We start from the raw sequence: 13,540 nt of genomic DNA, 5'->3' as shown, positions 1-13,540 counted from the left end.
TACAGTGATACTGTACACATTTAAATGAGATTTGCAGGGAATCACATGCTGTATCCAATCATCTCAAATAAAGCATACATTCTATATTTATACTACTACTTGACATATGAAGGCTTTGTGAATTTGACAGAAACTTTGATATAACTTCACTATTTCTTGAATGTACTGTATGCTGTTATTATTTTTTTTATAAAGAAGAGTAAACTTTTTGGTTTTAATGGTGGCACAAGATAGATGGGACATGTGATTTGTACAGACTACTACAAAAAACAATTTAATCCTGAAGACCAGCACTGTTTTTATTCCTGTCATCACTCGTCGTGGACAGAGGAGGATAAGTGGCCTTATAAACTAGAGGCACTACACCAAATTCAAACAGAGAGGATGAAATAAGGCCTTACATTTTTTTTTTTCAAACAGGTTGTTATATGAGGAAATGGAAATATGTATTTCAATAACGCTCAGAAGGCTTGTCTGATGTTGTTTTGACGTGTGCCTCATTCACTCAACAGTTACCTCTCTAAATCATGTCTCACATCTTAAACAGATATCTGAATGCCATTTCATTTGACTTGTAAAGGAGTGGAAGTCTTTACACTCATTTAGAAAAAAAAGTCTTAAACTGTAGTCATTTAGTTTAGGCCAAAGTGTAATTGTATTGCAGTTTGTGTTGTGCACTTTTTGGATGTGAACTTGTTCCATTGGTACTCATACGCTAAAAATGGAAATTGTATTTTTGTGAGTTTTGCTTACCCGTTTGTCTAATGGATGCTCCTCCATTTTGCTTTTAGACAACACCAGCCCTAATTTACTCATTTCTAAATCTGGTATTGAAAAGGAAAATAAATGTCATCAAGAATAAACAGTACACAACAGTCTGTCACAACGCTGATAGCTAGGATTAGATAGAATTTGCTCAGAATATCTCTATCTCACTTTTGCAGGCAGTCTTTTTGAACAGCCATTTTGTTTAAACCGCTGGTTGAGGTCAATGCTTGCTAGTGTCTGCCATGTGATGTGCCTTAGAAGAGGCAGAATGTGTACTGTTAGAACATTAATGAAAAGATATATAAAGATATACTGTATGTTGTTTTAATAATAGGGCAAAATATTCCTCCGTGTGTGACCACAGGAAATGCCCATTTATGTTTCTGCTGTGAAAAAAGCCATTGCTATACATTATGTTTCACTGATCGGTCTGTCTTTAGGAGACATTTGTATTTTCTTGTGTGTATTTTTGCGTGTGTATGAACTCCTGTGCCAAAACCCACACATATAAATATCATGGTCTATTCTCAGGTTTTTTAAACAATTCTGTTTTCATAAACAGCTTTATCCCATAATAAGAAACCCATTTTCTTGAAATCCGTCAAAAATCGCCTAGCTATTGTATCTCATGACAATTGTTTAGTGTACATTTATAGCATATTATCATTTTGCAAGACTTTATTTCCACAATGGATATGTATCATTTTGTTAACATTATGTGGTATTGTCTTTTACATTCAGGTTTAAGTTTCAGGCACAGGTGGCCACTAGTACAGACTCAGAATGACGTGTAGAGGAAGGAAGTCACTATCAATCTCAGTGATGCATTTACTTGCATCAAAAATAAATCAGAATATAAATAGTTTTCTGGATTATTTTTGTAACATTTCAAAGAATATCTTAAATGTCATACTAAAATAAAACTTTTAATATCCAATGTGTGTTGGTGTTATTCATTTGAAACAAGGCACAACATAAAGAAAGGTATCTTTATTTAACAAAGTGAACATTTACCTTAAAAGGCACTTTCGTCTGATTTCCGAAGAAATGTCCAAACTCAACTTAAAAAGGCATTTATGCAACCTGAAAGTAACTTTTGTAAGCCCAATATCCTTATTTATTTATAAAAAAAACGCTGGGGAACATTAAGCATCTGTTGACAACAACCTCAGTTTCAAGGCTCTTTCTGGATAAAGGTGATATAACAAAAACATACAGCCCCTTTCAGGAAGCACACAGTAAATCCCCTGGTGCAACTCTCACTATTATACGCATGAAACACACAGTGCAGAAAATACACAACAAATTGGAACGTTCAAGTTAAGACGTGTAAACCTTCAGTTAGATCATAAGGTTTCTATCCCTACAGATATACAGTTTCATCCACAGATCTATTACGTCAGATTTTCTTCAAGTCAAGTCTACAACTTTAAACTAAGTAAGAAACCAAAAGAATAACAAACGTATTTACTGGATGTTGGAAATCTCAAACCACAATCCAACACACCACTACTTATGTTTAAAAGTACATAAAATCAGCTGGAATAAAGCAAAAATGAGTGAAGTGCAACTGTACATGCAAAATATATTACATTATATATTTGCTCAGCCATGCAGCAGAGAACGACTTTGCATAATGTTGTTAAAGTGGCAGGTGTTCCTGCTACAGTAACAAAAAAGCAAATCCTCAGTATCAAAATACATTCATAGCTGTCACTGCTCAAGCTTTCAACAAATGATGGACCCTACGCTGTGCCCTTTGCAAAACTAATGCCACAAACCATAAAACAGCCCTACTTGTTGCACAATTCTTTAACATATGAAGTGCTCTGTGATCAGACTTACTGGCTAAACTCTCCAATTACAGTCCCTCGTGTGATGACTAGAAGAAAAAAGCAATTATCTAGATCAAACAGCACCAGTCAGAAACAGGACACCATCAACATTACTCCAAATAAACCATCAAAGCTAATCTGATGTCCTGATAAAAAAAAACGTGACTCCATGCTTTAAAAAAGGCTTTACCTCAGAGTGGCAAATTCTGGTATTGTGATATGCACTCTGACACACAGGGTGTTATATGAAGGTCAAGCACCTGTTGCATTGGTTCTGTCCTGATTGGGTTAAAGTCAACCTTAAAAGGACTTTACGATAACTAGTCGTCCTTTTTGTTTTCACCATCTTGAAGATTCTGGAATGAAAATGAAAGAAAATGCCAGTTAAAGTGATATAACATTATGTAAAGCAACATTAATCCATTGGGGTTTTCACTAACCTTTACAAATGAAATGGTAATAACGAAACAAAGTCTATTCCCTCTATCTACTCTAAATTAAACTCTTTCATTAGAATTAACAGTATTTTTATGTCAAAACATAGTACCTAGCACTTAAGGAAACATACTTTTAGCCGATAATGAAATGGACAGGCTTCCTAAAACTTGATATACGGAGAAGCCTCCCACCTGCCTGATGATGATTAGGTTTAACTGCTCTCTGAAACTGTTATGTCTAGGTAGCGAATGACCCAACAAGTCATTAACCAGCTGTATTTAAGAGCTAGCATCACCTGGAGCTCCTGATGTTCTCTCAGCAGTCGGTCGTACTCCCTGGCGAGACCATCTGTCTGCTTCTTCATTACATCTGCCTCGGACTGGGACTTCTTCACAGCTAAAGGGGAAACAAGCACACGTTAACATAGGGAAGCCACATTTTAGACGATGTGTGAAAACCATTTAACATGAAGGAGGATATTTGCACATGTACATGGATATTTACCATCTTCTGAGGTCTTCAGCGCCTCTTTCATTTTCTCCACTTCTTTCCTCAACAGCTCCATGCCCTCTGCAGTAGCCTTATCGCCCTTCCCCTCCATCAGAGTCTGAAAATGATTATCACAGTTACAGTTATTTGTCAAGCTAATTGCTACGATAGAGATGAAATGTTCACAGTGTGTCTTCACATTTAAAGATGGTTAATGAAGGGAAGCAAACGAAGTATGAGGCTTTGGTAGATAAGTGTCTCAAACATAGGTGGGGTCAATTGACTCTCTGGACACTTTCAAAAAACATTAGGTACATTAACTAAAGTCTGACTCTGACCACCCATTGGCCACTCACCTGGACAAGAGGATTGGATGTTAAAAGAAAGAAAACACCCAGGAATCTGGTCTTAAATAACTGGAAATGTTTTAAACTGTCTCACAATGTCTAAAAAGAATCTCCACTGCAAGAGGAGTTTAAATTATAAGCAAAAAAAGCAACATATAAAGTCCGACACATTTTGTTCGCTTTCAGAAGTCAGGTACACATTGTTCATTTGAAGAGTGTCAGACTTATTAATTGTCTGACGAAGATTTTGCATTATAATATAAAACATATTTAGTGTAGTCTATGCCGAACCAATGTGCAGCCTACCTTTTTCAGCAGCTCATTGTCCTCTGTGTATTTCTTGGCAGCCTGGTTAGCGTTGTCAGCCTGCAGCTGAAGAGCAGCCGTGCTGCCAGACGCTGATGCCAGTTGGTTTATCAAGGTGACCACTCGCTTCATGACCCTGCAAAAACACAGTGGGAATTACAGGGGTCTGGGAAACACATTTGATATGTTATGGTATCAGTAAAAGACAACAAAGACTCACAGCCAGAGGAAGACAGCAAAGCCAGAGATGTAGAGGTTCCTCTGGGCTCTGAAAAGCTTCATGTGGAGGTGATCGAACATGTTGGGCTGCAGCTTGGCATCGGTGCCAAGATCTTTAGCTGAATATTTTCTCACCTCACGCACTGCATCTAAAGAAAGAAGTAGACAATGACCACAGAGTTAGACCTTTTATACTGGGGAATTTTGATGTAATTCTCCATACAGGCAATCTATTTGAGAGAGTGCAAGAAAGTGGTTTGATGAACATTAATGTCCAAAATACATATGTAGTTATTTTTGTCCTTATTTTTTAAAGTAATTTGTAGGGTAGACATCTCTCATGTTGTGCAGGTTTAGTGAATTGGGCAGGTTAGTCCAAACATATGAATACTTAATGTTGCCTATCGTTTTTCTGCTTAACCTTACTTCAGTTTTACCATTTGTTTATCATCACATGACTGACAGAAGATTTAAATAAACTTACATAATAGGGAAGAACAAGTCAGCAAAACGGTGAGGTGCAAAATCATGTGAAGGTGTATGTTAAAGACAATAGTAAAGGGATCTGAGTGACGCTCTGCCTGTTGCTGTGTATGGCTCAGGGATTCATCCAAAACATACTCAGAAAACTGCTGTAGCACGACCAATAGTGATGGCAACATGAGGTAAAGAAGTGTCTACCTTATAAAATACACACATTTTTGGGACCAAATGACCCCCAAATTACTAAGATTGTTAATATCGTGGCTAACTCTAATAAGCTTTAGATTATCAGCAAACCACACTTTTATATATATTTTTAAGAGGATAACTGTGTCTGTAGGCAGTGTAGAAATTAAATAGGGGACAACTTTGAGGGTCCCTGTCCCCTATATGGTTGGTTATTATGATCAATCAACATGAAGAAAACATTCTGTTCACACTTCATGTTTTACTTACCAAGGAAGAGAACAATGAGTATTATAATCATTGTGAGAAACACTTTGTTCCAGAACCTCGACATACAGCTCCAGATCCTCAGCTGGAAAATACTCTGCCATCTGTAACCACCCACACATAAACACAAGCATTTATTGACAGACAGTATATCACTGACTCCTCCATTATGCAATATACAATAACAATCTTTTGCAAAATCACAACAATGCCAGCAAGGTGCAACGCTTACCCTATCTTTCAGTTGGGTATATTATGAGATCATGTTGTGACAATACAAATATGAACTACATGTAGGGTTTTGGGAGACTACTACTTACCTCCTGGCTGAGATGAAGGGTATACAGAGGATGACAAGAATGCTCATCTCCACATAGAGAAAGAGGGCCACAACAGTCCATTGCAGAGTCATCTTTAGTGGGAGCTTCTGAAGATAACCTGACAAATATAGACACGAATGCTATCAGGAAAAACAGGCAAGACCTGTGTTGTGACTATACAGAACACAAAGCTCAGTCAGAGCAGTTGGGAGGTTTAGCTAGCGCAAATGGCTTTAATTCCACTTCGACAACAATGCAACCTCAGTTGAGAAATATGTATCTTAAGCTTCTTATCCACTCTGTTCACAGTTCACAATACGTAAACTCATGCAAACTCACGTCACAGTCTACGTCACACTGGCACAAACTGTGGCAAATGTACGAAACATGTCACTCTTTACATCATAAATCCAATGCTTCGTGAATATAAGCTAACGTTATCTTAACTAAAAGCTATCGTTAACTATCCTGGCGATAAGGAAGTAGCCTAAGCTACTGTTAACAAGCTCAACACTTTAAAATGGCAAGAAGGTAGACTGTTTTGTGTCAGAATTCAAAATTAAAGATGCAGAACTTACCAGCAAATTACTAAAAATACGAATTAAAAGAGAGTAACTATAGTACTGAAATCAGCCAGAGAAAGTTTATAGGCTATGTCTGGCTGCGTCTCACTTCCTGTTCCTGTGGTTTCTAAGGCGGCTCGTTTGTTAAATATCCAACTTCCGGTTGCCTTTCTTTTCAGAATAAAAATATTTCATTGGCAGTTATCAAAAATCACCAGGGCGGAGAATTTCACAGTCGTTTGTTAATTTCTTTTTTTACAAGGCAAACAATATACACATAGCATATAAAAGACAATATAAGCTCTGTACCAGTATTACCTTGTATGTATTTAAATTGTATTTTCTAATGTAAGAGACTGCTAATAAATAATATAAAGTCAATCCATGATGCTGACTTGGAATATTGCACGATATTAATTTGTTGTGATGCTGTGATATGTATGTATCCAATATTCCACGTTATAAATATTTTGTGAGACGAAAAAAAGAAATCAAGCGTCAGTAGTAGGCCTATTCCTCACTGTTTAAGACAAGCAATTATTACAAATGAATATATTCTACAAGATACTGATAAGATCTGGCTTCATGGGAGAAATTATCAGAATAAAAAAGACATCAGTGATTCACCTCAATAGCTTAGCAGTTTTATTTGGCATAAAAAAAAGACACAGAGACAAGAAAATGTTAAAATGTTAAAATCTAAAATATCACATTTTAATATTCTCATGTTGCCAGATCACGCACCAACCCATATGTGTTTTGGAGGTAATCTATGACAGCTGAGGTACTGGATAGAGAATTAAAAACTTTTTTCTCAGGCATGGAGCTAACCCTCTCAAGCATGTAGATAAGGTGTTGGTGGAAGCAGGTGAATGAAGTGCCCTGCTCTATAGCCATGTCCACCCAGTCCCATATACACTCCAGAGGGGCATCCTCGTAGCCGCTGAACATGGCAGGGTTTGCAAGCAACCCCCGTGCAGCCATAACACCTATAAAGCAAATCAAACAAGAAATTAGCAAATTCAAAAGGAATATTGTCATTATTATTGTCTAGATGTATTAATGTACTTGTTCAAGATTGGGATTTGTTGTAAACAAACATACCATCGACACCAGTGAGCTGGTGAATGGACTCCACATCACGAAGGTACTTTATGTCCCCATTGGCAATGACAGGGATGGACACACTGTCTTTGATTAACTTGATGGCATCATAATGGACTGTCTGGTGGCGTTCTTCTGCTGTGCGGCCATGAACAGTTATCCATGAGACTCCTGCTGATTCAGCCTTCTGGCACAGATCTACTGTCTGCCTCAGGTCCTTGTGAATTCTGTGGGTGAAGTTTATTTACATTTTTTTATTAGTGGCATTATTAGGTTTTTACCATGATTTTTAACACATCAGGTCCTAGGTACGGATTCTACATGTAATTACATGTATTGATTATTGAAATATGTATGTAAAGTATTAAACATTAATGGATTATTTACGACAATGATGGTGTAATGTGTCTTTTTAAGTATAGACATATAACTTAAACAAACAATCTTGATCCAAATCCTTTAAACCTTTAAATATATATTCAATTTTGACCAAGAATACAGAAGAGGACCTTTTAAAAAGTACTGACATGATTTCTGGCCGGCAATGTCTCACAGATAATGATGTAACTGCAATAAGTGTATATCTGCCAATATATAAGCCTTGTAGTGTAGCTGAAGTATAACATCAGATATATAACTAAATACATATTATAAGTGGGTGAAGGGTGTTTACCTTATTTTAATGGATGCTGTGTAATTTGGATTGTCTACTTGGTTTCGGACATGTGTGACCATGTCTTTCACCAGTTCAGGCTTGTTGATGAGGCATGCACCATACCCAGCTGACGTAGCCCATCTGAAAACACAACAACAAAGTTAACCAAACAACCGAGATAAAACATTCGGAAAGATCTTCAAGCATGCTTAGTTGTCAAAGGGTTTAAGAGAGTTTTTCTGTAGAACTGTCCTTCAGGGTAACACTTAATTCATATTCAAAATAAAACCATAACATAAAAACAGAAACATACTATTTTGTTATTCTATTAGAAGTGAAGAAATGAACTAAATGTGAGCTTTTGAGCCTCTATAAAATCCAGTTGATTAAATAATAAAGTTATACAAAAATGAACTGAGCCCATATTGTATCAGGGCCTGCTGTTAGTGACTGTACCTCTGGGGGCAGCCACAGTTGAGGTCAACTCCATCTGAGAAAGGTGCTACCACACAGGCTGAATCAGCCAGAGTCTGGGCATCATGGGCAGCAAACTGCACTATCAGAGGCCGGTCACCTGAGGAGGAAAAGGAATAACACACAACTGTAATACAAATCAAGTTTCAACAAGACATTTATTATGTGGCAAGATTGACATATTTGTGTACAAATGCTAATCATTCAAAGTGGCCTTGCACATTACAGAAACAAAATGCTTATGCTCACATTTTAATGTTGCCACTCACTTTCATTGGTAGTGAATTCACTGTCTCTGGCTTTGACTGATCGCATGAAGTCATCAGCCACTATCATTGGGGTGAAGCAGATATCACAGTTGTATTTCCTCACCAAGGACCTGAATGCCAGCCTATGAAACAAATACTTTATAAAGCATGGTATGCAACAGACACACAACAAAGGGCAGTTGTACCTACAGCATGTCTCATGTTTAAAGCAGGACACAGAGCACTTCAAACTGTTGTAAAATTAGGAAAACTAACGTTAATTGCTTAACCTTATGCATTTAACTTGGACGTGTTTTCTTATGGAATTTCACGTGGTTAATGGTTCACTAACGGTTATAAGCAAAAATAGCTAAATGAATAGCTACCAGTACATAATAAAAACAGCCTCCACTTACTTTGAATATCGTACCATCGGAGCACATATTTTCAGGACCTTGCCCTTTTCAAACATGTCCATAATACTGCTGTTATGGTTAGAATTCTCCATTCTTCACATGTATACTGTCTGCTAGCCAGTTAGCATAACAAGCCACAAGCTATCCAAGAGTTTAGTTTAAGGATAGGTTCTGTCGTTGCATCTATTTCATTGTTTCAAAGACAAGAACAGAGTGAAAATACGAAGTAAAATCCCACACAGTCACATACAGCTACATATTTTGCTAGGCTTACTTCGTATCACTTATAAACAACGATACTTTCAGTACACATGCGGAAGATAAATGTAGGCGTGTTTACGACCTCTGAACCCATACGTCATACATGTATCGATGTGTACGTCTATCTTTTTTTTCTTCAAATCCTTACCATAATCTATCAAACAATTTAAATAGTTCAGTTTGTTTAACATGCAGTCATTTTGTATTAAGAAAAATATTGAAACCCTTGAAATTGTGTTTTTATGTTACAGCGATATACAGTCATGAGTTCACCATGCAATGCTGCTTTCAGGTGCTGTGGGGAAGTGTCATTTTTTTAACTTTTGGTTCACTGAAGCGCACAAAAAGCCTAGCATGAGTTTGTTGGCTCATTATATGTGTAGGGACCATAGACTGTATATATAAAGGTAGGGACGTACAAACTATTCCAATGCCATCAAGAAACAGGGCATAGCTGGTTTGATAGAAATACGAACATTACATTATTTTTGACACTTAGAGCACCAACTTACATTCATCCTATGTGTACTATCTTTACATGAAAATACAATATTTTGGCACCTTAAACATAATGGAAGACAAGCTGGAGAAAATATATTAAATGCTGTGGGTTCAGTGACACTTTATTAAATCTAGTTAATACAATTTTGAACAGCCTTTTCTAACTGATACACTCAATACTTAGCAGGTTGTGCAAAAGCATCTCCATTGGTGGAACAATGGGTCAGATGTGTAATGAAAAGGGAAAAGTGAAATACGAGGAAATTATGCAAGAAGTCACGTAATACCTACTTTCATCAGGTCTTAGACTGCCAGTGGTGGAGGCATCTTCTGGGTAACCACCTTTATACAGTCTATGGTAACCGCTCTCGCAAAGGAATGCTCAACAAACACTGAACTTATAGAATAAGCCCTAATGGTGTGGTGAGTGAATCCATTCGGTAGAACATACTTATTAATCATAAAAACAGAGATTTCTTGTTGGATTTAATGTGATTAGCTTTTTGTGAACTAAGAATAAAGTCCAAATGCATGTTATCTTAATTATCTCTATGTATCACAAAGTCAAGTTTTATTATATCCAAACAAAGATCTTAAATATAGAAAACTCGATTTGAAGCAAAGAATCAACCTCACTTTGGAATGACAGGGAGTCCTCTGTAATTCCCTCTCTGGCCACAGGAGAGCATCAGAGCAGCACAATTCTAAATATCTCTCTCCCTGTGAGTGGTCTAATGCGGGCAACCCAGATTCAAAAGTACCCGTTCATTTCCTACCTGAAAAGATCTATAGGAAATCTGTCCACCCACCTCATAAAATACAAAATTGTTGAACTGATGAGCACTTTATTTCAAACTGGCACTGCAGCGATTAATATTTATATATAAAAGCATCAACAGATACATCAATAAGACTCAAACGGCATCAACAAAATATCCCTTGCCATGACTGTGGAGAGACCCGTTAAACAGCTGATAAAATCTCAGAAACTGAAACTCCAACATAATAAATACAATTTAAATCCAAAGAAAGTGATGGCAGTGGAATGCAGCTTGTAGATGATATAAAAAAATATATATCCACTTTTCAGTAAACTCTGAATTCATGACACATTAAAATCAGTTTGTTTAGGGTAAAACATCTCAACAAACAGAAGAGTTCCCTTATCTAGCAACATTTACAAAATACATTATGAATCATAGCAATGGCCAGAAAGAAGGCTTGTGGGAGCTTAGTTTGTGTCTATGTTGTGCAGAAACACAAAATACCCTGTGAAGAAAGAAGACGTGTGTTGAGTATTATCACTACATCCTCTGTGGACAAACAGTTACAGTGTGTATAAGCTTAAGATTTCTTAGCATGCATCTAAACCCCGGCATGCATCACATTTTATTTTTACTTTCCCTTTTATCTCTCTTCTCTATGTTTGGAATCACTTGTTCTGAGTGGATACAGGCCTCATAGTTCAAATTGAAAACCAATCACAATTCATAATTGCCCAATTGATGTCACATTCACCACATCCCTGTCCTATGAGCCTATTCTACAGCCATTACAAAACAATCACACATGAGCATGCCTTTGGAAACCAAAAAGCTGCAAAGTGAAATATTAAATGAAATATCCTTTCCAATGGATAGACCACACATTGAAAGGCGGAGGTATGGACCATGTAACACCGTCGCACAGCACAGGTGCTTCCTGTCTGCAGTTTAGGAAGGGGACTGAAAAAGATGACAGGCTACACAAGTGTAAAAAGACAACACAGCAGGTCGATGGCAGCCAGCCTTAGGGGAGCTACAGTATAAGGGCCTTGGGCATAGCACCCTTGTGTTCCCAGCCACCTGTCCCATCACTGAGAGAGCTCTCTGCGACCAGCTCCACACTAGAGAGGAAACGTTTAGATAGTCGGTTGCAGTTGTAGCTCAGCTCTGTGGTGTAGAGGGCGCTGGTTTTCTTGGGGTAGACAATGGTGGTGCTCTTGAAGTGCTGTGGTCGATGGCGAGGCTGGAACTCCAACTGTGTCTTGTAGTGGCGCCAGGTACTGTGGGGCACCACCATGATGGTCTGCCTGCAGTGTTCAAGGCCACGGCCAGTGGGCTGCAGGGCCAGGGCCTGGATGAAGTGGCGGTCCGAGTCGTAGTGCACGGATGAGGTGTATCTGTAAAGGAGGGAAAGTGTGATGGTTTTACTTTGTAGACAACTAGTCTGCATCCTACCTACACTAAATATCACTACAACACAAGTCTGCCCAACTCCAACTTCTTGTTGGCTCATTTACACACTTTGCAGTTGTTAGCTTTCTTGGTACACAATACAACAACTCCTCAGGGTGTTCCATTTGGTGCAGCATATCATCAAGCAGCAAACCAACCTACCGTATTTCCTTTGGCGGTAATGGATCAAGTGCTATGCCTTCCCCAAAGGACAATGGGTGTAGCTGCTGGAAAGATCCGGTGGGTAAAACTGGAACCTGCAATGCAGAAGTCAGCCACACAGTCAAAACAGAGCCAATAGTGTAAATTCTCATAGGCCCATTCAGAGCAGAAAGCCACTTTCTGAACATGCAGCAAGTTCTCGCAGGTATGTTAAAATCATTGTCAAAGGACTTCCAAAAACATTTAGGTTAACTGACATGTGATAATTTCTGAGCTAACGTCCAGTGTGCAGTGGACACATTTATTCCAAAGACTCCCTGCAATTTCAAGGATAAACGATCATTTTACGTTTGCACAAGCATGTGTGGAAACTAGCACAATTGCAATACTAAATTCCTGGTAGTACGCCGTCTTATAGACTAGTATCAAGTAAATGTTCAGATGGAATCTGTGGTCGTTGAATGCAAAGGGAATTTATATATTACTGCTTAGATCAGTACAATACTCAGGTAGTAGTATTACCTACCAGGGAGCCCCTTTCCTCGTCCTCAAACACCGGGCTCACGCCACCTTTATCCGGACACACAGGCAGCAGCCAGGCGCTGGGGCTCGGGCTCGGGGGTAACCCGGAGTCCGGGCTGTCAAGTCCTCTCTCAGCCCTGCAGCTCATATCCAGTGGATCTCCTTCACATACATTTGGCAAGTTCAACCTGCCAACCATTTCTAGTCAAACGTTGCAAAAGTCCAGCGACTGAAACGGAGATTGCAACAGAAAAACAGATTGCAGTTCCTCAGGAGTGTTTTTCCGATCCGTTAGGGTTTGTTGCAATGCTCCACGGTGTTACTGCTGCTAACCTCTCCCCGGACAGGATGCACGTCTGCCCGCTGGAAATATAATCAACCAGGCGGTAATTCGGTCCAAGGGGCGCCCGAGGTTAAAAGGAAAATAAAATAAAAAAGGTCCTTTACTTTGGATTTCAAAAATATCAAAGCATCACCGGCGCAGTGAATGTGTATAAAAAGATCAGAAAGTTTGTCCGCTTTTAGGACTAAGCAGAGAGAGGCTGAGGGAGCCCTGCTGCCCGCGGCTCGTCTTCAAACTTATATTTTCCCTCACAGGGGCCTTCAGATCCAGACACACCAAAGGAAACGCCTTTTGGAGCTTGTACAGGCTCCTGATTGGATGCAGGATAAGTGGCAACCAGAGACGGAGCTGGTCATGGGAACTTTTCCAGCCCCACATTTAAAATTGGATCCTGGTAAAATCAGGTTGATATATTTC

At 38.6% G+C, this 13,540-nt stretch overlaps 3 protein-coding genes across 3 annotated transcripts; all 3 read right to left on the bottom strand.

Moving 5' to 3' along the window:
- Nucleotides 1-1,743: 1,743 nt before the first annotated feature.
- On the bottom strand, nt 1,744-6,353 carry bcap29 (B cell receptor associated protein 29). Its single transcript, XM_034115153.1, has 8 exons — nt 6,237-6,353; nt 5,659-5,776; nt 5,342-5,442; nt 4,404-4,551; nt 4,184-4,319; nt 3,546-3,648; nt 3,337-3,437; nt 1,744-2,959 (listed from the first exon to the last, which is right to left on the bottom strand). The coding sequence occupies exons 2-8, from the start codon at nt 5,748-5,750 to the stop codon at nt 2,924-2,926; spliced, it is 717 nt and encodes a 238-aa protein (XP_033971044.1). The 5' UTR covers nt 5,751-5,776; nt 6,237-6,353; the 3' UTR covers nt 1,744-2,923.
- Nucleotides 6,354-6,851: 498 nt separating this feature from the next.
- Nucleotides 6,852-9,455, bottom strand: dus4l (dihydrouridine synthase 4-like (S. cerevisiae)). Its single transcript, XM_034115152.1, has 6 exons — nt 9,119-9,455; nt 8,724-8,845; nt 8,437-8,554; nt 7,999-8,121; nt 7,326-7,552; nt 6,852-7,210 (listed from the first exon to the last, which is right to left on the bottom strand). The coding sequence occupies exons 1-6, from the start codon at nt 9,208-9,210 to the stop codon at nt 6,945-6,947; spliced, it is 948 nt and encodes a 315-aa protein (XP_033971043.1). The 5' UTR covers nt 9,211-9,455; the 3' UTR covers nt 6,852-6,944.
- Nucleotides 9,456-10,624: 1,169 nt separating this feature from the next.
- rflnb (refilin B) lies at nt 10,625-13,360 on the bottom strand. The gene is made up of 3 exons (XM_034115038.1): nt 12,785-13,360; nt 12,259-12,353; nt 10,625-12,041 (listed from the first exon to the last, which is right to left on the bottom strand). Exons 1-3 carry the CDS (start codon nt 12,977-12,979, stop codon nt 11,678-11,680), a joined length of 654 nt encoding a protein of 217 aa, XP_033970929.1. The 5' UTR covers nt 12,980-13,360; the 3' UTR covers nt 10,625-11,677.
- Nucleotides 13,361-13,540: the final 180 nt, after the last annotated feature.

Source organism: Trematomus bernacchii, unplaced genomic scaffold (assembly GCF_902827165.1).
Source record: "Trematomus bernacchii unplaced genomic scaffold, fTreBer1.1, whole genome shotgun sequence".
Lineage (NCBI taxonomy): Eukaryota > Metazoa > Chordata > Actinopteri > Perciformes > Nototheniidae > Trematomus > Trematomus bernacchii.
The sequence above is the reverse complement of the archived record's forward strand: the minus strand, read 5'-3'. Positions and strand labels throughout refer to the sequence as shown.